At 40.2% G+C, this 24,904-nt stretch overlaps 1 protein-coding gene and 1 long non-coding RNA gene across 4 annotated transcripts in view; one reads left to right on the plus strand and one right to left on the minus strand.

Annotated features, from left to right (window-relative positions):
* USP38 (ubiquitin specific peptidase 38) overlaps window positions 1-17,825 on the minus strand; it is a 32,364-nt gene extending 14,539 nt beyond the window's left edge. The window contains 5 exon segments of the mRNA NM_001102167.1: window positions 1,715-1,873; window positions 6,150-6,251; window positions 8,704-8,833; window positions 15,113-15,248; window positions 16,652-17,825. Of these exon segments, the coding sequence (NP_001095637.1) occupies window positions 1,715-1,873; window positions 6,150-6,251; window positions 8,704-8,833; window positions 15,113-15,248; window positions 16,652-17,333 (1,209 nt within the window). The 5' untranslated portion in view covers window positions 17,334-17,825.
* A 129-nt stretch (window positions 17,826-17,954) lies between these two features.
* Window positions 17,955-24,904, plus strand: part of LOC132342581 (uncharacterized) — a 100,857-nt gene continuing 93,907 nt past the window's right edge. For all 3 annotated transcript variants that reach the window (XR_009491002.1, XR_009491001.1, XR_009491003.1), the window contains exon 1: window positions 17,955-18,107. This is a non-coding gene — a long non-coding RNA (uncharacterized lncRNA). The remainder of the gene's footprint in view (window positions 18,108-24,904) is intronic.

A 24,904-nucleotide genomic window follows, 5' to 3' on the forward strand; every position in this document is an offset into this window, starting at 1 on the left:
AGAAAAATCACAGTACATGGCAAAAATAATGATCTCCAAAAATGAATAAATATCTCCTAGAGTTTATCAAGCTGAGGAATACTCAAGAAATAGGAACTCAAGTCACATTTGAACTATTTCTACTTCCTATTTGCCAGAAAAATATTTTCAAAATAAACCTCTGCCATCAGAGAATATGTGGCAGTGCTATTCAAAGTCTGTAGAATGAGGACGTAGCACACAATTTGCTTTCAGAGTTCATAGTAAAATAAGAAATATCTCTTTATCATTCACTACTAATATTTACCCAGTGTTAACCCTTAGAAATGAAATCTCAAAGTAGTCAGAGGATGAAAAATGGAAGTATCTAAGCACAATGACCTCTGACTTTAAAACACAAAACTCCATCTCATGTTTAACCATAGAGAAAATTATTACAAGGTACAGTTTCTTCCCCGCTTTGTGACATATGAGAGAAAATGTTCCGTGTCAGTGGTTTTCAAGCATGAGTGGAGTACTGGAGACTAAGGAAAGCTGGGGCAAAATCTTGAAGGCTTTTTTGGACTGCTGTTACCACCTAAAGTACTTAAACCTCAGAAAATACTTTCTGGAGGAATTTTAATCTTTTGATTTTATTGTTATTGTTGACATCTAATAGAAAATGCTTCCCTTAGTTTAACAGGGAGATCTGTGCAAACTGAGCCTACTTCAGTTATCAGAATTTTCAGCTTTTAGTGGTGAAGAATGACATTTTACAACAGCAGTAGCTTTCATCTATGGACACAGCAACATTGCAGAAAGAGGTTAATATTGCTATCAAATCCATGACAAAAATCTTTTATAAATAAAGACAGTTACTTCTGAAGTGTCCAAGGGTCATACCAGTAGTATACCTTCTTTGCTGAACAGTTTTGTGTTTTGGCCTCATCCAAACTCATTCTAAGTCTAACTAGAAACTCTACAGTAGAAAGAATATGCTTTGTATTCATTTCAGATACAGAAGTAAAGATAATGAGACCTTATACTTTATTTCAGATCTCAAAAAGGAACATTATCAATAGAACTGATTTCTAATGACTTCTGAACACATCTAGCTGAAGGAAGTTCTCCAATTATTTTGCTGTTCCCTGATTAAGCAATACATTTACTAAGAGGAAAGTGTGCTATCTGTGACCCATTTTTCAAGACAAACAGAATCAATGCTTTTCAGATCCAGTATCCACACAAAGTTGAAAAACAGTGAGTTCACAAATAATTCAAGTAAAGATTCTAAGATATATGAACATTCATGAACAATCCATAGCAAAAATGAAATAAAAATCAGAGAAGAAACAGAGGTCAAATACTGTAATTACAATGCCTTCCTTTGAATCTAAGATGTATCTTACATATTTTGACATTTCTGATATTGGGAAGCAACTTATGTACATATCAGCTTAATATATCATTTTTTAAAACAAATTTCCTCCAAAGCTGTTACGAATTTAAAGATATGCCTTATCATTGTTGGCACTGTAGAACTGAAGAAATATGATTATTAATTTGGAGAGTAATAGCACATAAGAAAGACATCACTAAGAATTATTGAACCACGGTTCCAGTTGCATTTTTCAAACAAAACGCACATTTCCATAAAAAAGAAAATTGAATAGCTGGTTATAGGAATGTTTCATCGCGTTCATCTATCACATCATAGGCTGCAGCTCCACAGACACTGGTGCAACTGCCATCATACCTTTATTGCCTCCAGGATGGGTTCGTAGAGATCTGGAAATCCAGAGTAGTGATACATCATACAGTGAATCAGTTCTGTTAACTGCACTAGGAAGGCTGTACTGGAAGGCAGACCATCACTTTTGAAGGAATGAACCAGATTAACCACATGAGGAACAATCTGAACAGAGAAAAAGACACACATTCTTCCAATTTGCACAAACTGGCAACAAATTCCCTAGCCTACAAATGGAATAGGGTTTCCCTGGTGGCTCAGTCTGTAAAGAACCAGCCTGCAATGCAGGAGACCCAGGTTTGGGAAAGATCCCCTGGAGAAGAAGTGGCAACCCACACCAGTACAAATGGAACGCAAGTGTTACATGATTAGCAAATGCTCTTCTGTATGTTTGGTCACTGCCTTTTTCTAAAAACGTTATGAAGTTAAACATTTCTAGAATACCAAGGTAAATCTAGTTTTTGAAGCATATGTAATTGTAATCCATATAAGACCCCTCTCCTCATGCTTATACTCCATTTAAAACTAAGGTACAAAAAATTAAGGTAATAACTAGGAGCCTAAGTCACTGCTGCCATTTAAAAATGGCTTAAACTGAAAAATGTTGGGGCTATTATATTTACCAGATTGTTTAATAGGGACAAATGTTTAAAAGATAAACCAAGCATTAGCTTAAGAGCGCCATCTAGTGTGAATTTTAGATTTTTCACTTGAAAGAACTAGACATGTTATCCCAGGGACGGGGGAGCCTGGTGGGCTGCCGGCTATGGGGTCGCACAGAGTCGGACACGACTGAAGCAACTTAGCAGCAGCAGCAGCAGCACATTAAAGAATGCTTCAAGAAAATTTTCATGATAACTTATCCATACAACTAAAATTACAGCTGAGGCTACAGCACCACCTCTATTTTAGACAAGGGACTACCTTTATTTTAGGGATGGTGTCTTATGCAACCATGGTTATCCTTACTAATGATCCCCATGCCCCACTTCCAAAAAAGAAGAGATGATTCTAAAAATAAAGAGAATTAGGAAAGTCCATTATTTTTAAGGAACTGGGGTTAGAAATTAAAGTGAAATCTAAAATGCTCATTGCTCATAATTATGTAGAAAACTATTAACACTGATAATAAGCACAACAATGTCCTTTCATTATAAAATTAAAGAAAAAGTCAATACAGAGCCAATCACATATTTAAAATATTATCAAAAATGCTACTTTGCAGCAATGGCTCATTAGTACAGAACTACACTTGTTTCAACTAATTATTATAATTTGATACTACATATTTAGAGTCCACATGTAAAAAGCATCTTATTATTTTCTCTTTGTAGAACTTTTGTGTATGTATGTGTGTGTGTATATGTAGCAACATGGGAAAATATTTATTATGTGATGTTAAATTTCAAAAGAAGGATACAAAAATTACATATTGATTATAAATATAAATACAACCTTGTTAAAATATTTAGGGGAAAAAACATTGTAATGGAAAACATAAAAATTAGTGTAGTGAGATTGTGGGTAATTTCATGATATATTGCCCTAACTTCCTATATTGTTATATTATCTTTCTATACAAGTTTAACTTTGTTGCAAATGAATTATACACTTAGTATAAAGAAAATCTGATGATACAAACATGTATGAAGTAAAAGTCTCCGTCCCACTGTCCAGCGAAAGACATTGGTTGTATATCAAACTTTATATGGCATGTCACGGCACATACCATATATGTGATTTTTTTGTACAAATGGAATCAAACCTATATACTGCCTAGAACTTTTCTTGTTTCAACTGACAATCATCTCTTGCCTCAAATTCATGCAAAGCCTCCCAAATGGTCTCCTTGCTTTCACCTTTTGCCCTCCTTTAGACTACTTTTAAAGTAGCCAAATGAGCCAAATAAAAAGCAGTGTAGAACATTATTTGGTATAAGCAATGTAGAACATCTATTTGGTTCATGGCTAACTCATGACAAAAGTGAAGTTACAGCCAGCTCTATGGTCTTACCGTCAAACAGCAAACAATTACAGTTATATTCCAGTCAGCCCCCTTCCTTCTTGTAGAAAGAAATTCATATTCTTAAAATAATAGTGCTATTCTTCGTTCTCCTCTCTGGTTTTACTCTTATGCTTTGAGGTCTTAAATCATATTTTTGCTTTCACACCACTTTCTTTAGTCTTACCTCCATTGAAGGCATTAATCTGACCATAAAACTACCAGTTCCTAATGGTTCACACCACTGCTATCATCGCTACATTTCAAAGCAAATCTGAATTTTTTCTCCATAAAGCCATATCTATCAGATATTTGCTAAAATAATCAGAAATCCAAAATTATGGTTTCCTCAGAGGTGATAGGAGAGACAAAGATGGAAGAGAAGAAAGAATTTTTAAATGATTATTTAATGTATAATACTAAATCATCCAAAAGCCTTCCTAGTGTAGATTGGATCTTTGCAGACAGATAATATACCTAGTTATCTACTATTACATCTTACATGGTAAAAAATGATCGCTGACTCAAAAATAAGACTAAGTTCTTCACAAGTGTATAAGACAGATGTCCAAGCAGTTTATTATCTTCTAAATATCTGAAAACTGATTTTTTTTCCTGAATGAGCAAATCTGAATATTTGCAGACATTACTGTGATATTCATTAAACTTAAGTTACTATTTAAGAAAATATGTATAACATTTAATTAGAAGGTTTGATATTTTCTCTTCCATTTAAAATTTTTTCGTCACTTATAAAAAGCATATGAAAAGCAAATGGTCCATAAAAACATACTCTGTAACATCAATCTTGGTTTGCTTTAAAATATTCTAAATGTGTAATACACTAGTGATTCCAGGTTCCTGTTCATACTTAGCAACTCCTAAATCTGAGTCCTTTGCTGAGTTATTTAGAGTTACAGGTGATTTAACTCCTGCATGACCCACTACTAGATGCCCAAGTTAATTTTAGTTGAGTAGTAGGTCAGGCTATATACAGTATGTAGACAGAATAATTAGGTCTTTGTTTTTAGACTTTATTAAGCCAGATCACAGTTTCCTATTTCAGCTCTAACTGTTCTTTAAATAAATGATTTCATATTTACTTATTTCAGTAGTCAAATTTTCAAAGTCAACCATTTGCCATTTCAATTACTTTTTTGCGGGGAGGGGGAAGGCAACAAAAGGTAAGGAGATCCCTTCCATCTTTTAAAAAATTGAGCAAAGAAATAGGTTTAGAGTATAGCAAAAGTGACTTATCTGAGAGAAAAAGGAATGTGTGGAGAGTAATAAACATTAGAATGGATTTCCTCCCCAGAAAGTAAATAAATATAAACCTTTTCTCAAACAGTTGATACTGACTGTGCCTGAAGGGAGGGACAAAGAGTTGTTTTTTTTCCCTTGGACGATTTTGCTAGTATTCTTGCTACATTAGCTCAAGTTTGAGTTTTATGTAATGGATAACAAGTTTATTAACTGATGATCAGGCTCACCAATTAGAACAATAAACTACAGAAATCACTCTTCCTAAGTGATAATGTATTATAATGTAATTACTTGTTAGTAAGGTTTATTTCTGATAAGCCTGCAGATTTTCCTTCAGTGGAAATGGGGCACTGAGTAGCTGATGTGATACATAATTCTCTGAGGCTAGTTAAATTTCCAACCAACAATCAGCAACTGAATATTCTACATTTCATCAGCCTCTTCTGAATATGTTTGTGGTGGGTCAGGCCTCCTAAAATTTTAAACTGTGGGTGTGTTGATTGAGTTTCTAGTTCTGTAAAACTGAGGATCAGACCTGGGAGGGAGTGAGTAACCACACAAAACACTGCTTTCCTGTGATGCCCTAGACAGAAAAATGGACAGGTTCTCAAAGGTACATTTTGTCATTTCTCACTTGCAATACTGATAATTAAATAAATAATATGAAGTCAAACCAAAACCAGTGATGCAGCTGGTTAAAAGTGGTAGGATTCTGGATATATTTTAGAGGAGGAATCAACAGAATTTATAGGGTATGAGCTGAGAGAGAATGCAAAGCCCTAATTCTAGGGCAATCAAGACTGATGTTCTCCTGCTTCTGAAGTTCTAGAGCAGTCAGTGGTTTTAAACCATTTTTCTCCTTCTACACTGCTCATGTGTGCAACCGACAGTGAACGGTGACACTGACACGTGACACTTCTCAAGTGCAAAAGTAACTTCTAACTTTCAGTTGCTCATTGTGATCCCAAGTGGAAGTTTTGGTGAGATCCAAAACATTCTAAAATATATTCTTTGAGAGGAAATCTCACAATATCAATTTTAAAAGGACTCATAAAGCTACAGGAAAATAGATTTAGGACCAATCTATAATCTTTTCACAAATACAAATGTGACTCAATACTAAGTTGAAATTTTAAAACAAGGTTTTTCGAAGTAGGAAACTTGAGTCGTAACTTACCAAATGGAACGCCTCTGGAGAATGCTGAAAACTAAGCAGCATGTGAGAGAGAACTGTGAGAGCACCAGGTCGCACGAGAGGAAACCAAAGGCGATTAAAAACCTGCCCAAAAGACAAGCATCCACTTTAGGATCTGGCATGGAAACCGTTACCCCAATCGGTGGCTACTTTCATAGGGCCCCAAATTATTTACGTGCATATCTCCCTCCTGGGAAATTTTATCATAACATATGTAATTAAACTCTGGGAGAGGGAGAAAGTTAGGAAATAATATGACAGAGATCAAGGGAGTATAATGACCCCACCAACTCTTAAAACTACATCATCAAATAAAAATCTGTTAAACAATGTTTACAAGGTGATACTCCCTGGCCCATTATTCATTCAGAAAATACTTACTGATCATCTACTACTGCTTGGCACTATTGTATATTCTGAGAAAACAATAGTGGATTCAAAGGAAACCTCTGATCTTAGAGGGCTTACTGTCTAGAAGGTTGGATAGAGGCAATTAAAAGTAACATGAGAGAAAAATGCTATGAAAGCAAGGCATGTTGAATAGGGAATGCTGAGTGGCAAAAGGCTCTGCTGTTTTATTATAGGGAATTTAAAAAAGGCCTCATGATAAACGTGACTCCTGACTACAAAAAACTGAAGGGAATGAGATTAAGTCTGACAGATAACTGGGAGAAGGGCCTTTGCTCTGCTTATTATATATACTCAGCACTGCAAAAGCCCCGAGGCCTCCAGCCTGGTGGACTAGAGATATAACAAGGAGGGCAGTGTGTGTAAATAAAGCACGGAGATTGAGGCAGTTACAGTGGAAGACAGGACGAGAGAAGCAGCAGTGGCTCAGATTGGGTAAGACCTCGTGTGATGCCCAAAGGGGATAAAGAATAGGAGCCGCAGGGCTACTGCAATCAACATAGCAAGGGGTGATGCTTTCGAGGCAGGAAACCCAGGTTCGATCTGTGGGTTGGGAAGATCCCCTGGAGGAGGCCATGACAACCCACTCCAGTATTCCTGCCTATAGATTTCCTTTGGATGGAGGAGCCTGGTGGGCTACAGTCGAGAGGGTTGCATAGCGTCGGACACAACCGAAGTGACTTAGCACAACCGGTGATGAATCTGGACCAGGGTGGTAGTGATGTAGCTGGTTGAGAGTGGTAGAATTTGGGATATATTTTAAAGGTGGAGTCAATCGGATTTGTAAGATATGGGATGAGAGAGCATGAAAAGAGACAAGAATAGCTTCAAGGTTGAGCCTGAGCACATGAAAGGCTGGTGCTGCTGCTGCTGCTAAGTTGCTTCAGTCGTGTCCGACTGTGCGACCCCATAGACGGCAGCTCACCAGCCTCCTCCGCCCCTGGGATTCTCCAGGCAAGAACACTGGAGTGGGTTGCCATTTCCTTCTCCAATGCACAAAAGTGAAAAGTGAGAATGAAGTCGCTCAGTTGTGTCTGACCCTCAGCAACCCCATGGACTGAAGCCTTCCAGGCTCCTCTGTCCACGGGATTTTCCAGGCAAGAGTACTGAAGTGAGGTGCCATTGCCTTCTCTGACACGAAAGGCTAAAATAGTCATTTAAGATCGGGAAGACCAGGTTTGGGAGGGAAAACTCAGGAATTAGATTGTGGATAAGCTGAACCTGAGATCCAAGTATATAGAGAGCTGGATACATGAATATGGAATTTACAGGAGAATAATGGACTAGAAATAAAAACCCATTGGTCATAAACTTAGAGATGTTGTTTAAAGCCATGGTGGCTGCGTGAACTGAGAAGAAAGGAAACCAGAGATGAAACTCTAAGGCACTCTCTAAAGTTAGAAAGATCCACACCAGGACTGAGAATCTAGTGAACGAGAACAAAATCCAGGAGAGTATAACATCCTGGAAACCAAGGGAGGAAAGTGTTTCAAGAGGGAGTGATCAACTATGTCAAATGACTAACAGGTCAAATGAGAGGAGGCTTGAGAAATAACTCTTGAGTTAAGCAACACTGAAGAGCACAGGTGTCAAAGATCGTTTTGGCAGAAAAATGGTGGTAAAAGCTTGATTAGTCGTGATTCAAGAGATAATGGGAAGACTGTGTTTTCATAATAAATATTTGAAAACAGCAAAATTATTATTATGACCTAATCTTAAGTAGCATTTTAAATTTCTAAAGCCTATTCAACATTTTTATTCAAAAGAAAACCCCAAACAAGAATATATTCAAAACTAGATGCTTTAAAGGGGCCAAGCCAAAGATAAAAAGACTTATTATATGGACTTACTCGGGTCCTGCTTCCCAGGTAGCACTGGTGGTAAAGAACCCGCCAGTGCAGGACATTTAAGAGAGAGATGTGGGTTCGATCCCAAGTCAGGAAGATCCCCTGGGGCAGGAAACAGCAACCCACTCTAGTACTCTTGCCTAGGAAATCCCATGGACAGAAGAACCTGGGGGGCTACAGTCCATAGGGTTGCAAAGAGTCAGGCATGACTGAAATGACTTAGCACACATATGTATTAAATGGCTCTATACATTCCAAAAGATTAATATACTCCTACTTACCAATTCTATTTTCAGTAAAGTAACATCTATCAAAATAGTAAACTTCTGGACAGCTGCCAGTCCTTTCAAGAGTGCAATCACCCATGTGTCTACGTGCTGAGCCAATGGCCAAGACAGCCAGTCAATCATTCTGAAAATTAAAGGATAACACAACTATTAGCATTGACAATAGCTTTGACATTACTCAGTCAGGAATAACAAGAGTAACTACAGCAGTAGTTACAAAGTCACTCACTTTGTGACTCAATATTTACTGAAATTGCACGTGAAAAGTACTATTGAAGATGTACTTCCAGTGTATTAATTCATTTAACCTTCTCATCAGTCCTGTAAAATTCATTCATAACCTACAGATGAGGAACTGAAACACAAAGAAGTAACTGATAAAAGTATTTAGGGACCCCCAGCTAATAAATGGTGAATTGAGATTTTAAACCAAATAACTCTGACTTAAAAACCTGGTTTGTTTTACTATTTTTGTTGTATATATTCACCAAAACTGGATTACTGGATCAAAATCAAATAATATGAACAATTGGCTGCTTGTACTCAGGGATTTCCAATCTTGTCAACTGACAGTTTTATATAAGACATTTGTATAAAAAGAATTTCTGATAATCATTCTGCATAAATGCAAAGTTTTGAATTTATTTTTCAGTAGTGTCAATTTATTAGGCAAATTTACTTTAAGAAGAACAGTTCAAATATGGCTATCTGAACTAAGACATGCATATGAACCAAAATTTCTCCTTTCTGGTGATTACAATCTAAATAAATATAAAATGTACTGTTAAAAAAAGACTACATTTTGAATTGTGAAACAGGTCTCTTCATCTCTCTCAAAATTCTACTATACAAAGACAACAAAAAGAAATTTCAAATAGATAAAAGGGCACCAAGTATACAAATATTGAAATGGCCTCGTTTTGTAACAGTGAGTGCTTTTCTCTTTGAGTAGGGCTTCCTTGGTGGTTCAGTCGGTAAAGAATATGCCTGCAATGCAGGAAACTCAGACTTGATCTGTGGGTTGCAAAGATCCCCTGGGGGAGGAAATGGCAACCCACTTCAGTCAGTATTCTTGCCTGGGAAATCCCATGGACAGAGGAGCCTTGCAGGCTACCGTCCATGGGGTCCCAAGAGTTGGACACAACTTAGTGACTGAACCACTACCACCACCTTTCTGAGTACCAACCCAATTAAATGAAAATAAAGTAATATGGGGTATGATGGAAACTGTGCCTTATGTTAGATATCAACCACGATGAAGATGCTACAGTGCTTCTGGAAGGCAACTGGGCCAGATGTTCATATTATCTGATTTCGATCCAGTAATCCAGTTTGGGTGAATATATAATAAAACAAATAGTAAAACAAACCAGATTTTTAAGTCAGAGTGATTTGGTTTAAAAATCTCAGTTCACCATTTATTAGCTGGGGGTCCCTAAATACTTTTATCAGTTACTTCTTTGTGTTTCAGTTCTTCATCTGTAGGTTATGAATGAATTTTACAGGACTGATGAGAAGGTTAAATCAACTAATACACTGGAAATACTGTGAATGTCTCCCTTCTAAATGTTAAGACGAGGAAATAAATACATACTTTGATTGTACAAAATGTAAAATACAAATACTAAGTACATAAACACATGACCAAAAGAGCAACTAACATGTCAAAAGCACTGACTTTCATATTGATATAAACTGTCTACATTAACACTGGAGTGTTACCTTTATTAAGATTTTTGCTCTTAACGATTAACCTGTCCTATCAGACCCTGAGTGGCTCCAAAGTTCATACTCATTTTACTACAGGTTATCTGTACGTTTCCTCTATACTCTACACACATTATTTCTTTTTCCCTTTCTTGTTTTTCTGGCCAACAATGATGGTTTTAAGTCATTACAGTTGTATCTGAGAGCTGTTCCACACCTCTCAACTGTTGTTAATCTGGTTTTCACAAGTCTGTGGCCACTGTACACACCCGGAGAGACATTTGCATTTGTGTGTGAAGAGTATATTCACTGCAGCACTGCTTACAATACAGAAAAAATGCAAAATTGTCATAAGGAAATGACTTACATATACTATGGAACATTAGGTAGAGTTTTAAAATATGAGATAGGTCGATATGAATCTATCCACAGGGATCTAACACAAAAATATCTGAGCTATTATTGAATTAAAAAAGAAAAAAAATGCTAGTAAATCTTTTTAAAAACTGATTTGTTTAAAAGAAAACATATGAGTACATGTTTTATGTATATATATATATTTACTATAAAATGTACACGAAAGAACTGTGGTTTAGAGAAGGAGAACAAGCGAGCACCTCTCTTTGGTTCTATAGACTCTTCCCCGTGGGGAGCACAGTCCCAGAATGGAACCACACTGGGCTCCCTAGCACACAGGGCCCAAGTTTCCCTTCAGCTCAGGTCCGGGGGCAGTACAAGGAAAGCCGGGGGTGGGGGCAGAGTAGCAAATTCCACTTGGCCATGGCTTTTCAACATCTCTAATCACCCAATCAGCCTTTTCCTCCATCCTCTCCACTTCCAGCCTCCCCTCTCACAAGCCTCTATCTAGTTTTTACCTTATCCCATGTGTACCCCATGTCCTAACCACCCTAAAGATACTTCAAGTCAGAAGTAACACAAATTAGAAGCCACTCATTCAAAAAATATTCGAGTGTCTATTATATAATAGATACTGCATTAAATGCTAAGAATATAACTCTAAATTAGGATGTATGCCTTCAAACTGCTAGGGAAAGTTAGGAAATATTCAACAGGCCACACAATAAGTAGCAGTGCTGGTATCTGAAGCAATGGTCTCATTACCTGCTCTGCTGGCAGGTAAAGAGACACTGTTGGCTACACTTTAATCACATTCTAGTCTTGCTTCAATTTGATTGGATATACATAGGCTCAAATCCTCTCACACACAGTCACTCTAGAATCAGTTATTTTTATGGTTGACTACTGTAATCTTATCCACTGTGTACTGGTTACAATTTGAATTTTAAGGACACTTAACCCTGATAGGCAGATTTAATTTCCTACTATTTAAAGAACATTCAGTAGTTGTAATAAATCTTGATTCCTCCATTAGATTGTGGGATTAAGAACAGTGTTGTCACTGTTCTGTTTTTTAATCTCTAATCTTTGATCTGCATTGAAATGGAGCTCAAATCTATTGACTAAATGAAATCATTACCCTCTAGAGCTAAAAAAAGGACACGCAACGTAAAAAAATTAAAACTGGCAGGGCTTCCCTAGTGGCTCAGGGATCTACCTGCAATGCGGGAGACCTGGCTTTGATCCCTGGTTCCGGAAGATCCCCTGGAGAAGGAAACAGCAGCACACTCCAGTATTCTCGCCTGGAGAATTCCATGGACCAAGGAGCCTGGTGGGCTACAGTCAGTGGGGTCGCAAAGGCTTGGACATGACTGAACGACTCACATAATATTATGAAAGCCCACAAAATAGATCCAATCTTAATTTGTAGAGAATAAAGGCAATTTTCACTTTTATATGGCAGCTTAAGGGCTAGATCCAGCTTTCAGTCTTATTCTTTCTAATGTTTTAAAAATTGGAAAACTTCACATAAAAAATGGACGTCAGGCTTCTTTTGAAAAATCAGATTAGCAACACTGAACTCAAATTTTCCTATGATACAGACTTAGAGAATGGAACTTACGATTGCCAGGGGAGAAGGATCGGGGAGGGGATACTTAGGGAGTTTGGAATCGACACGTACACACTCCTCTATTTTAAATGGATAACCAACAAGGTCCTACTGGATAGCACAGGGGACTCTGCTGCTCAATATTGCATGGCAGCCTGGACCAGAGGGGAGTTTGGGGGAGAATGGATACATGTACATGTAGGCTGAGTTCCTCTGCTGTCCACTTCAAACTACCACAACATTGTTAATCGGCTATACTCCAAAATAAATTAAAAAGTTTAAAAGCAAAAAAAAGTTCCCCCTTGATAATAAGACAGCAGAAGTTGAGGGTCAGCTTTCTCTTTTAGAAAGTGCTTGGAGAATCCCAGGGACAGAGGAGCCTAACGGGCTGCTGTCTATGGGGTCGCACAGAGTCGGAAACGACTGAAGCGACTTAGCAGCAGCAGCAGCAGCAGCATGAACCCTATTTCCTATTGTTTCAGTTGTTGCTTAGCTGCTAGGTTGTGTCCAACTCTTTGCGACCCCACGGACTGTGGCCAGCCAGCGTCCTCTGTTCATGGGATTTCCCAGGCAAGAATACTGGAGTGGGTTGCCTTCTCCACGGGATCTTCCCAACTCAGGGATCGAACCAGCATCTTCTGTGTTCGCAGATGGATTCTTTACCACTGAGCCACCAGGTCAGTTATACCTGGCCTATTTCATCCTCTAGTGTGACTCATCTAGTTCTGGTACAGTATCTGCATTTGGGTTTCTGTGGGTCACGGAAAATGACAGTGAAGCATGACAAGCGCTATGTGTGAAATATAGAGCATGAGGGAGTAGAGGGTGGGGTATGATAAAAGTAAATGTTACTATCCTTTTCATTTACATTTGTAATACAAGAATAATTACTCCAGGTACATTGTAAGTTAAATAGGATCATGTAGGAGATAAATTGGAAATGCAATACAAAAAATGGATCACAATTTCCCATAGAAACATGTAGGTAAAAAATAATTTTCAAATATATCTTAAAATAAATTCTTAAGTTGGAAACTATCGTTGTTTTGAAGAGGCTGAAAAATTACGACTAAGGGTGCCATCAGAGAACCCCATGAACAGTATGAAAAGGGTGCCATACCTGACATTATAAATCAACCATAAGAAAAAAAAAGAACCAGAGAGCGAGATTTGTACACATGTAAATTTCTGAGACCCCAACATAAAGTATGGATACTGAAGTTTACATGTTACTTCATGACTGTAATTTATAATTAGTTAAAATATAATCTGTAATGCAGAAAACATTTTGTTCCAAATCCTTACATTTTCTTTAAAGAAAATGTGCTATCAATATACACAGGGGGAAAAAAATAGAAAAAAATTACAAAACAAAATCAGACAGATATGAAACAAGAATAGGAAGACAGGGAAAGCTCAATTAGAATAGTCATTGAAATAAACTCAGTAACTAATAATATCTTACCTTTGAAAGAAAAATTAGTAAATTATAAGATAGTATTGCTGTCCTTCCCTTATATCTCCAAAAGGTCTGCACTCTCATTTCCTTCGTATCTTTACTTCAAGGTCACCTTTTCAGTGAGGGCTTCCTGTCTATCTTATTTAAAATTGCAAACCATTCCCCATGCTTTATTGCCTTCCTATCTACTTTTTTTCCAAAACCATTCATCACTACCCAACGTACTAAATTATTTTACTTATCATATCTAATTAAATCTAAAAACAGAATCAATTTTAGGATGTATAATTAGGTTATATACCACTGCAGCAACAAAAGTTCTGCAATTTAAACACCAATGACTATACCTTTCAACATCTCTGAAATCAGGATGTATCTTGGAATCAATATAATATGTTAATACTATCTGCCTGCTTCCCCAACTAGATGCTCATGAGGAGAGATATTTCTATCCATTTGACTTTTAAACATTGCTTGGCATTCCTGGTAAGTGCCCAATAGATGTGTTTGAATAGCTGAATGACGGGAAGCACAAGAGCACAAGAGTACAAGAGTACTGAGAAATAAAAATAACACTGAGTTTACACCTAGACATATAAGACTAAAACTGAAAAACATTAAGGATAAAGAGAAAGCATAAACATACCAGGAGAGCCTAACTACTCACAAAGGAAAGATAATCAAACCGACTGCAGACTCCATATTAGCAACAACAGATGCCAGAAGATAGTGCACTATTTTCAAAATGCTAAGAGAAAATTATTATCAGATTAGAATTCTGTGTCTTGCCAAATCATATACTTGAGAATATGCAAGAAAGAAACATGCTTTGAACAGACTAAGAAAGTCTTACCCAGAGGCCCTGGTTGAAAGAGAAAGTAAAAGTATGTAATAAGTAAAGGTACATCCTTAGTCAGGAAGAAAAAAGAAGATCCCAGAGGGAGGAAATAGGTTTCAGGAAATGATACCGAGCAAAGAAATTCATAAAGTATATCGATAATCCAACCAACTCCTGATTGTACAATAAGTGTGTATATGTGTTATATTTTTGTAATTAAAAAATGTTGAATTGAAAATGTATTCGTGAATTACTGGAATGCCCGCAGGTAAATGATTCATTTCAATTAATTAGGAGAATCTTTATATATTTGATTCCATGGTTTCAGTTCTGCACATTGCCCTAAGTTTTTCATTACCCACAAAATACAGCAAAATAATCTTCTCCTCCCAAATCTACAATTTCCATCTATGATGTTATGAAGAAGTACCTGCAAAGAGCTTGGGTCATACTCGCATCTTTTACATTTGGATCCGTTGTAAGGCTCCTGATGAGAACTGTGATCATCTGAAGAGGGATGTGCTGCACGAGGCTCGCCAGTGCTACAGAAGGTTCAAATGAAGCATCTATATTGTTTTAATGAAAAAGACAAAGGAATATAGCAAGACGGTTTAAATGAAGTATGTAGAGAGAAGAGTTTACCACCCCTTCCACCAAGTGGTTGTTATGCTCCACCTCCTGTGTAGACACTAACATACAAGGAATGTTGAACTGCAGAAGTGAGAGATTAAGAGCTAATAGCGATGAACGTTCACTCTACAGGAAGAACTACTGCAACATAAAAACTATTCCTATCACCATATTTAGTCCATAAGTTACTTTATTTTCTTGCATTCTTTAATACTGTTTTTGTCGTGCTAAAATAGTCATTTGTAAAAGCAGTAGTCAGAAAAGAAATGCAAGGCATCATTTAAATGAACTCCTTAGATCCTCCAAAGTAGCTTATCCCTATTAATTACAGTAGTCATTACATTGTTCTAAGGACAATTTTTTAAATCTCTTAAAGAAGTAGAAATTAAGATGAATTTTAGGGGGACTTTGCTTAAAACACATAAAAATTGGGCAAAGCCAAGGTGAGCACCTTTACTGCTAAAGTGAGAAACTTCTGGGGAAATCTAACTGTTCTAGCAACACAGGCAATATAAGAACAATTACAATTAAAAAATAAACCTAAACTCCGATGATGCAAATTCCGGAAGGATGACGGTACCAAGCAGAGAGGGAGTAAACACAGTTTTGGATCTCGTGTTGCACAACTTACAGAGCTGGAAGCTCCATGTCTGGACAAGGAATGTAAACACACAGGTAAAATTTCTGGGTGAGAAGGCATTTTCCTGTTAAGTATCACCTGACCCCCTCCTGTAGTTCTAAGGACACAATTCGAGGCCTATATACACCTGGAGCGGGAAACACCGATCACTCAGCCCCCCTGCATCCACTCTCACAAACAGAAAATGCCAATATTCAGCAACTACACGGTTAACTAGGATAATCCAGTAATAAAACGAACGGCACAGTCCAGGAATTAAAATGTGGGAAAATTCAGAAGCTAAGGAAAAACTCATGACAACAAGATGACAAAATCACAGCACAATTATGATACGGTAAACATGATTATGCTGCCATTAGTCACTCATGAATAAAAGCTTTACATGCTTTATATAGTAGCTGTCATCCTCAAAGCATTCCATAACTTGAGCAGAGGCTGAGTAATTAAGCGACTTGTTTCCTGCCAAAGGTCTTAGACCTGGACATTCTCAACCTTTAAAATAGAAACACTGCCCTTTTTTTTTTTTAAGGTCCAAAGTGACAGGCTGAATATGGCAAGTGGAAGAGAATCTGGATGAGGGTGTTAAGATCAGCTTTTCCACGAAGACGTTTTCAGAGCAGGGAAACGAACACAGCGTGTATGTAAGAGACACAAACTACATTTCCAAGAGAGGCTGTCCGGGAAGGCCACGACCCTTACCTGTGGAGGAAATGCTTGCAAAAACTTCTTGCAGAGAAGGCAGCAGGGTGGAGGGCTCGGCCTTCCAGATGTTCTGCAGCAAGTTACTCACTTTTGTCACCTGCGAAACATATTCCCGCAGCTCTTTCTCCTGGGTGGACACGCACTGGAAGTGGCCTATCGTTCGAACTAGCTGTTGGCAGAAGGTGATGGACAACTTCCCCTTGGGGATGCACTGCACGAAGTCTGTCAGGAGGTCGCTGAGTCGGGCGCACAGCTGCGGCTCTGGCCTCTCGCATACCATCCGCAGCACCTCCACCTGCAGCAGGCTGAAGAGGTCCAGCACCGACGGGCAGCTCATGATCAGCTTCAGGCCGTTGTGAATGTAGTCCACGATGGCTACGTCCTTCCTGTCCAGCGAGTGGTAGCCCTGCTGAAGGAGACCCAGCACGAACGTCTTGTTGAAGAAGGACTCGAACTCCGGCCGGTGGTAGCGCGCGTAGGCCTCCAGCACTTGGTGGCCCACCTGCCGCTGAAAGGGGTCCTGGCCCTCCAGGATGAGCCGGGTCGTCAGGTCAAACATGGCCTCGCACTGCGCCTCGTCCAGCCAGTGCTCTGCCGACTCCACCACCTTCCGCACGATCACCCGCTTCAGGGGCAGCGGGTGCGAAGAACTCACCAGGCCCTCCAGGATCTTGTCCATTGTCGCCACGCGGCAAGGCCCGGGCCAGGGGGTGAGGAGCCGGTGGCCACGGCCCCGAGGTGGGCCAGGAGAGCCCCGGGGCGGAGGCGAACCTGGAGCGCAGCAGCAGCAGCAGCGGGACCGACCACCGCCACCGCCGCCTCAGTAGCCACATTTATCGGGCAGGGGGGCCCATCCGAGTCCGGGCGGGAGTTGGCAAGTCTGGGGAGTCTAAGAACCGGCCCCGTCCGCGCTGGGCCTAAGGAGCCAGAGGCCCACACTCCGCCGCCGCCGCCGCCGCCCCGGGCCCGCGGTCTCTCTCAGCATCAGCGCGGAGGGGCCAGCGGGGGCCCCCCAGCTGCGGCGGGCACTCAGGACCCGGGGCTGCCAGCCGCCGGGTGAGGAAGCGCGCCTCCGCGTGCCGCAGCAGGTGCAGGCGTTCGGGCTCCAGCCGGTCCTGGGATGAAACCCAGCCTGGGTTGAGTCAGAAGCGGCTGTCACGAAAGGTGCCGGATCAGCCGGGGAGAAGAGGAGGCGGACACCCTTGACCCGGATTCAGAAAGTCCAGCGAACAGGAAGTGAAGAGTGTCGGAACCTCCGGAAAGGCCCGCCCCTCCGCCCTCCTCCCCACCCCACCTCTTTCCTCCCTCCTCTCTCTCCCTCCTCCGTCCCCGCCCGCCTACCCACTCCCGGGCCCGGCTCGGATCCCCCCGCGGTTCCGCCTCCTCGCTGCCGCGCAGGCGCGGCCGCCCCGGTGGAGTCGCGCCGCTACACCGGCGTCACTGGGGATCACGTGTAAGTCATAGGCGGCTTTCCGGGAGGTGCGGCAGGGAACCGCTCCGGAGAGCGGTGGAAGTGACGAGTCCAGGATTCCCACCTTCCGATCTCTTGTCGGTTCTGTTCGGGTCGGGTTACATGTGAAAGGCCGAGAAAGTTTTATTTAGTTCAAGTCTTGTGAATCATAAAGTTTTGGAAACGCGAACCGAAGAGCATGTGGGGGAGAAAATAAGGAAAAGGACCCAAAATTCGGATTGAAGAGAAGTTATTCATCAAGAAATGAACTAGGGTTCCTAAATGCGAGTGCCTTTCTTTTAACGTATGGTTATTAAAGTAAGGGCGGTACTGGCCCGGTATACATTTAGAAACGATCCACTTTTTTTTTTTAAAAAAACAGCTATCTTTTTAATGAGCTTTCGTGGGATAGCTGTCAGGGCTTCCCTGATAGCTCTGTTGGTAAAGAATCCGCCGGCAATGCAGGAGACCCCGGTTCTGTTCCCTGGGTTGGGAAGATCCCCTGGAGAAGGGAAAGGCTACCCACTTTAGTATTCTGGCCTGGAGAATTCCGTAGACTGTATAGTCCATGGAGTCGCAAAGAGTCGGACACGACTGAGCGATGGGGAAACAATGACAGTGTGGGATAGCGAAAAATACGTTGTCCCCAGAATGGGAGGAGAATAAGGAAAATGATAGATGAGAAAGAATGACAGTACTTTGAAAATAAACCCGTTGAAATCTTAACAGTATTTATGTTATGCTGACACTGGTTAACAATAAAGACTAGATGGAGTCATCATGTTTGTAGTTTTTCAACTTAAATTCCCAAGATTCTGAATAAGAATTTAGGCTTTCATCGGAGGCCTTTAAATTGAAAAATTACCTAATTATGTCTCCGTTAAGACTTGACTCCTATGATTGTGAAATCAGACCTTAATGGCCTGTAATACAGACGAAAATTTAAACAGCTGGTTCATTTAAAATGTACAGTAGAAAAGAAGCAAACTTGTGAGTTGTTTACTTTGATCAATGGTGTTTGGGTTTCTACCAATTTACAAAGTGGTTACATCAATATATTTAATACATTGGTGAGGGTAATCATGGGGCTTCCCAGGTGGTTCAGTGGTAAAGTATTTGCCTGCCAATGCAAGACAGGCAAAAGATGCAGATTCAGTCCCTGGGTCAGGAAGATCCCCTCAAGGGAATGGCAGCCTGCTCCAGTGTTCTTGCCTGGAAAATCCCATGGATGGAGGAACGTGGAGGGCTATAGTCCATGGAGTCTCAGATTGGACGTGACTAATTGGCTGAGCACACACAGGTGGATACTCTTGAAAAGAATAGCAGTTTAAACAGGATAGAAACTGGGTAGAGAAACTTGAGATCGAGTTAGTTTGTAGAAAGAGATTGACGATAAAAGAGAAATGAGGTAATTGGTGGATGTAAAAGTCATGCTCAGGAATAGCTTTGGAACTTTTTTTTCCCCAATAGATGGAAAGTAAAACTACAGAGAAAAGTTTGACTTTACTGGGAATGGTGCCGCATTGGAAGACAAAAATAAGGTGAAAGTAAAACAGAGGAATGAATGGTAGGATTGTGAATTTACTGATTTAATTTAAAATCTAAGATGTAAAATTAACAATATTTAGACATTATACCTTACATCCTATGTTACGTAATAAGGGAATGAGAGGAAAAGAGACAATATTTGTTATACATATTAATATATATTTGAAGCAAATGTTTTTGTTATATATACTAAGCAAATATATTACACATTCATAATGAAATAAGGAATAAATGCTTGTGACAATAACAGTCCAGGTTCTGTCACTGAAGATGTGATTATAGTTGGTATTTTAACAACCTTTTCCCACTGTCTAATCTGTATTCCCTTTGCCTTCAGCAAGTACCTCAGCTGGTTGTAGTTCTTTGCCTGATGGAGTGACCCAAACAAACCTTCATTTCTGAAGAGTCTGGGCTGTGAGTAGTCCTACCTGGGTTGGATTGTTGTAGATTTACACTGGCTTTAATCACAGAGCATGGTAATACCAAGAGATGCCCTAAGGGATATTATTCCAGACAGAGTGCATTCCTTATCTCTATTATAGAGTTGCTGTCCAATTTTCTCTTGGTAGTCAGGATCAGTCACTCCAGCCAACACAGTAACTCCCTTCTTTACCTGTTGATTTATAGATATGAGGAATTCAAGGTGGCCTAGTGGCATTCTTAACTTGAAATTCAATGGAATCACTGTTGCATTTCCTGGCGGAAGCATTCTACAAGCAGAGCATAAGGTCTCGAGAACAGGGAGCAAACATTTTGCTAGTAAGTCATTAGGAGAAATAGTTGAGTGGTACCACTCCCATTTCTACCGTTTCGTTTCTGGGCTTATGAATTCTGACTATGAGAAAAACGGCACCGGGTATTGGATGCTGATTCAAAGCATATAATCATTCTGGAAAACTTTGCTACAGTTCTGCAAGTTCTAGTCACCTTGCTGGAAATGCTGCTCTGCTATTCTGTCCAGCCAGCTGCTTCAGAGTGATGGGAAACATGGTAAGAGCAGTGAATTCTGTGAATGTGGGTCCAGTACCTCACTTCATTTGTTGTGAAGTGAGTTCTTGATCAGAAGCAGTGCTGCCTAGAGTACTACGATGGTGGATGAAGCATTCTGTAAGTTCATGGATGGTAGTTTTGGCAGAAGCACTGTGTGCAGGAAAGGCAAGTTTATATCTAGAGTCAATATTTATTCCAGTAAGAACAAAACATTTCCCCTTCCATGATAGAAAGAGTCCATGGTAATCAACCTGCCACCAGGTCACTGGCTAGCATTCAAGGCATGGTAACCCGAGGGTTGGTCTCTGCTGTTGGAAGGTTCAGTGCTCAGCGGTGGCCATAGCCAGGTTGGGCTTGAGGAGTGGAAGTGGAAGTCCATGTTTCTGAGTCCATGTCTAACCTGCATCCTTGTCACCAGGTCCACTTTGTCCATGAGAACATTGGGCAGTGATGGGGGTGGCTAGGGAAAAAGTGATTGGCCATACAACAGGAATCATTCTGTAATCATATATCTGGCCATTTCTCTTTCCAATCAAAGTGAACAACCAGGTTCCCTGCTCAAAGTCTGCCTACTGGCAGAATTTCCTTCACCATTGCCCTTCAGGGATGTCCCAGAACAAGGGATTGTATTACTACAGACATCCACTTTTGGGTGGTGCTTGTATATTGTCCAGAATCATCTGTAAACAAGGCCAGAGTCTTCTCTTCCTCTGTCAGCTGATTTAGGGAACTCCCCATGAGGCCTTTGGTGCAGATTTATTTTTTACTGGTGTGCAAACGTCTTACCATTAAGTCTAGAGTAGTTCCTACCCCAGGTCCATCTTTCGCTCATCAAGCCCACTGAGCATAACACCATCAGTGTAATGGAGCAATGTGCTATCTTTTGGAAGAGAAAGGTAATCAAGATACCTGTGAATTAGATTATGACCCCTTACTTAGAACTGGAGAGTTCATAGTCCTCTGAGGTAGGAGAGCGAAATTGTATTGCTGTTGGCCTTGCTAGCTGGAAACTGCTTCTGCTGGTCTTACCAATAGATATAGAGAAAAAGCAAACAAACAAAAAACATTTGTCAGCTCAATAGCTGCGTGTCAGGTGCCAGGGGATGTGTTTATTTGCTCAGGCAATGGAGCTACATCTGAGAGAGCAACTGCAACTGGCCTGTCTGCCTGATTAAGCTTATGATGGTCCATTGTCATTTTCTGAGATGCATCTCTCTTCTGCACAGGTTAAATAGATGAGTTGAATGTGGATGTAGTGGAAATCACCATGCCTGTATTTTTCAAGTCCTTGATTGTGGAACTAATCTACTGCAGTCTTTCCGAGAATAGGGCAGTGCTTTTAGTTTACTGTTTTCCTAGGTAGAGGCAGTTCTAATGGATTCCACCTTGCTATTCCCATTTGAATAACCCTCTCTCTGTAGGTCAGGGAGCCATTGTGGGGATTCTGCTAGCTGCTGAGTATATCTGTTCCAATAATTCTGGTATTGGGAAATAACCACGGAATAGATTAGAGACCCCCTGGGCTCACTCAGTGTGAAACAGACTTGAGCTAAAATTCCATTGACCACTTGACCTCCATAAGCTCTTACTCTGACTGCTAGATCACAACGATGTTTTAGATTTCTTGGAATTAATGTCAGTTCTGAGTCAACACTGACATTAGTCCCCCAAAACACTAATTAATCAATTTCCTTTTGCCCAATCACAATTACCCTGGCAAAAACTGTGGGTTACTTTCGGAAAGGCTGGGAGAATGATTAACAGCATAAATTTTTGGCAGTTTATCCAATGGGTTCTGGACCTATAAACCAGATCAAATCTAGGAAATGAATGAGGGACCTTGAAACCTGTCTTTTTGTGGTTCAGGTTAAATTTTTGTTCTCTTGACCTAGAATTTTCCTGCTTAGGCATCTCAAGAAAGAATTTAGTAGGCTTCCTATTTTTTTTTTTTTTTAGGCTTCCTAACTATTGCATTTCTAGGAATGACATGCTCAACTAGCTAATGCCTTAGGTCTATACAAGTCAGACTATTCTGATTGCTGCTGCTTTGCTCTCCATTATGGTCACCATACTGTCCTTGCCTTTGGCAGATCCCTGCCAGCCAGGATATAGTTACTCCCACTGCATTTAGGCTTTCCAGTTCAGTGACTGCAATCCCTGTTGTAAGGTCTGGCCTAAAACAAAGAGCAATCACAGAGTTCTTCAAAGATGTTGGGGTTCTTCTCAGAAGTCTGTTTCTCACGGTAGTGGTGAGAATATTTTCTGGACCTTCCCAGTGTGGATGCCTGGGTCTTAACTGTCAAATCCACTCTTGACATTTCAATCTCCCTAAGTCTTTGAATCTTTGCATTAAGTGAAGGCAGGTCTAGCATTTCGAATTTGCCCACTGCAGAGTGTCTGAGATCAGTAAGGGAATCAGTGTAGATGGGAGAGGAAAAAAAAACAAACCCTCTATGATGGGGTGCTCCAACATTAAGATATTTGGAAGACTAGAAACAAATTTATTTGTTTCCTCCAGCCAAGTGTACATGCACAAGTGCAAGCATAGAGTAAGCAGAGAGGGTTGGACATTACCAGGGTTGTAGTTTAGCCAAGTACAGGGAAAAACAGAAAAAGATCTGGAGGATTAAGAGTGTATGCAAAGGAGTGGTTATGATTGACCATGCAGTTTAAGCTGAATAAGGATAGAAGTTTAGATATGAGACACAAGAAAAATATATTAGAATCAATGAATTGTTGGTTCTGGTGAGGTCAGAGGACTGTTGAAATTTTACAGTTTCCCAGTAGAAGTGGTGAGCTGGAAAAGCAGGAGATGGTAGTCAGAAAGTGAGATGCCTTAAGTTGAGACGATTGAGAGACAGTGCAGTTATCCTTTGGTATCTGCAGAGGATTGGTTCAAGGGTCCCACATGGATGCCATAATCCATGGGTGCTCAGTCCCTTGTATAAAATGGCATTTGATTTGCCTGTGTCCTTTGTGCATCCTCTTGTATACTTTAAATCATCTCTAGATTGCTTATAATACCTAATGCAGAGTACAGATGACCCTTGAGCAGTGTGGGTGTTAAGAGCCCTGACTGTGCATTGGAAAATCCATGTATAACTTTACAAAGTCAGAAAAGCAAATATGGCATATTAACTCATATATATGGAATCTGAAAGGATGGTATGGATAAACCTATCTGCAGGGCAACAATGGAGACACAGACATAGACAACAGGCTTGTGGAGAAGGGGAGGAGTTAGAGGCTGGGAACTGAGAGAATTGAGAGAGCAGCACTGAAGCATATACATTACCAAATATAAAATAAATAGCCAGTGGGAATCTGCTGTATGACAGCTCAAACCCCAGGCTATGTGACAGCCTACAGGGGTGCGATGGGAAGGGAGGTGGGAGGGAGGTTCAAGAGGGAGGGGACATTTGTATACCTATGGCTGATTCACATTGATATAATGGCGGAAACCAACAATATTGTAAAGCAGTTATCCTCCAATGAAAAATAAATAAATTAAAAAAAAAAAAACTTGATAGTCAGCTCTCTGTATGCTTGGTTCCACATCCACAGATTCAACCTGCTGTGGATCATGCAATACTATAGTATTTAGTAAAAAACAAAAACAAAAACAAAAAAACAACAACCCACGTGGAAGGACCTGTACTGTTCAATTACATCTTGTTCGAGGGTCAACTGTAAATATTATGTAAATAGTTGTCAGTGCACAGCAAATTCAAGTTTTGCTTTTAGAAACTTTTTAGAGTTTGTTTCTGAATGTTTTTTCATCCACAGTTGGTTGATCTGGGATGCACAGATACGGAGGGCTGACGGTAGTTATTGAGAAAGATGAGAGTTGAGGTATGGCCCCATGAGTACGTAGCTGGAGTAAGGTGGAGAATAAAATCAGTGGAGGAGAGAAGGTTGAGGCATTGAGTAGCAGTGTATTAGGCAGATCATCTCTGTGGACATTGAAGGCTGCTGAGAGTAATGATAGGAGTAGGGCTGAAACAGTGTCGGGGAGTAAGGAACTGAAATATCCAGGGAACGGGAAAGAGAGACTGGCCTGGGGACTGTTTGAGCACTGCAGCAGAGAAGGAGACTTAGTGCTGTTATTTGAAGTCATAATACTTAAATGGGCAGGTTTATTGAGAGAAGAAGAGTGGTCTGGAAGGAGCAACGGGGAGCAGGCATGTCATCTCCACCTCCGGACTTAGTAGTGGTGGCCTTTGGGAGTTGAGAGGGCTGCAGGGCTGATCAGGTTTTACAGC

Source organism: Bos taurus, chromosome 17 (genome assembly GCF_002263795.3).
Source record: "Bos taurus isolate L1 Dominette 01449 registration number 42190680 breed Hereford chromosome 17, ARS-UCD2.0, whole genome shotgun sequence".
Classification (NCBI taxonomy): domain Eukaryota; kingdom Metazoa; phylum Chordata; class Mammalia; order Artiodactyla; family Bovidae; genus Bos; species Bos taurus.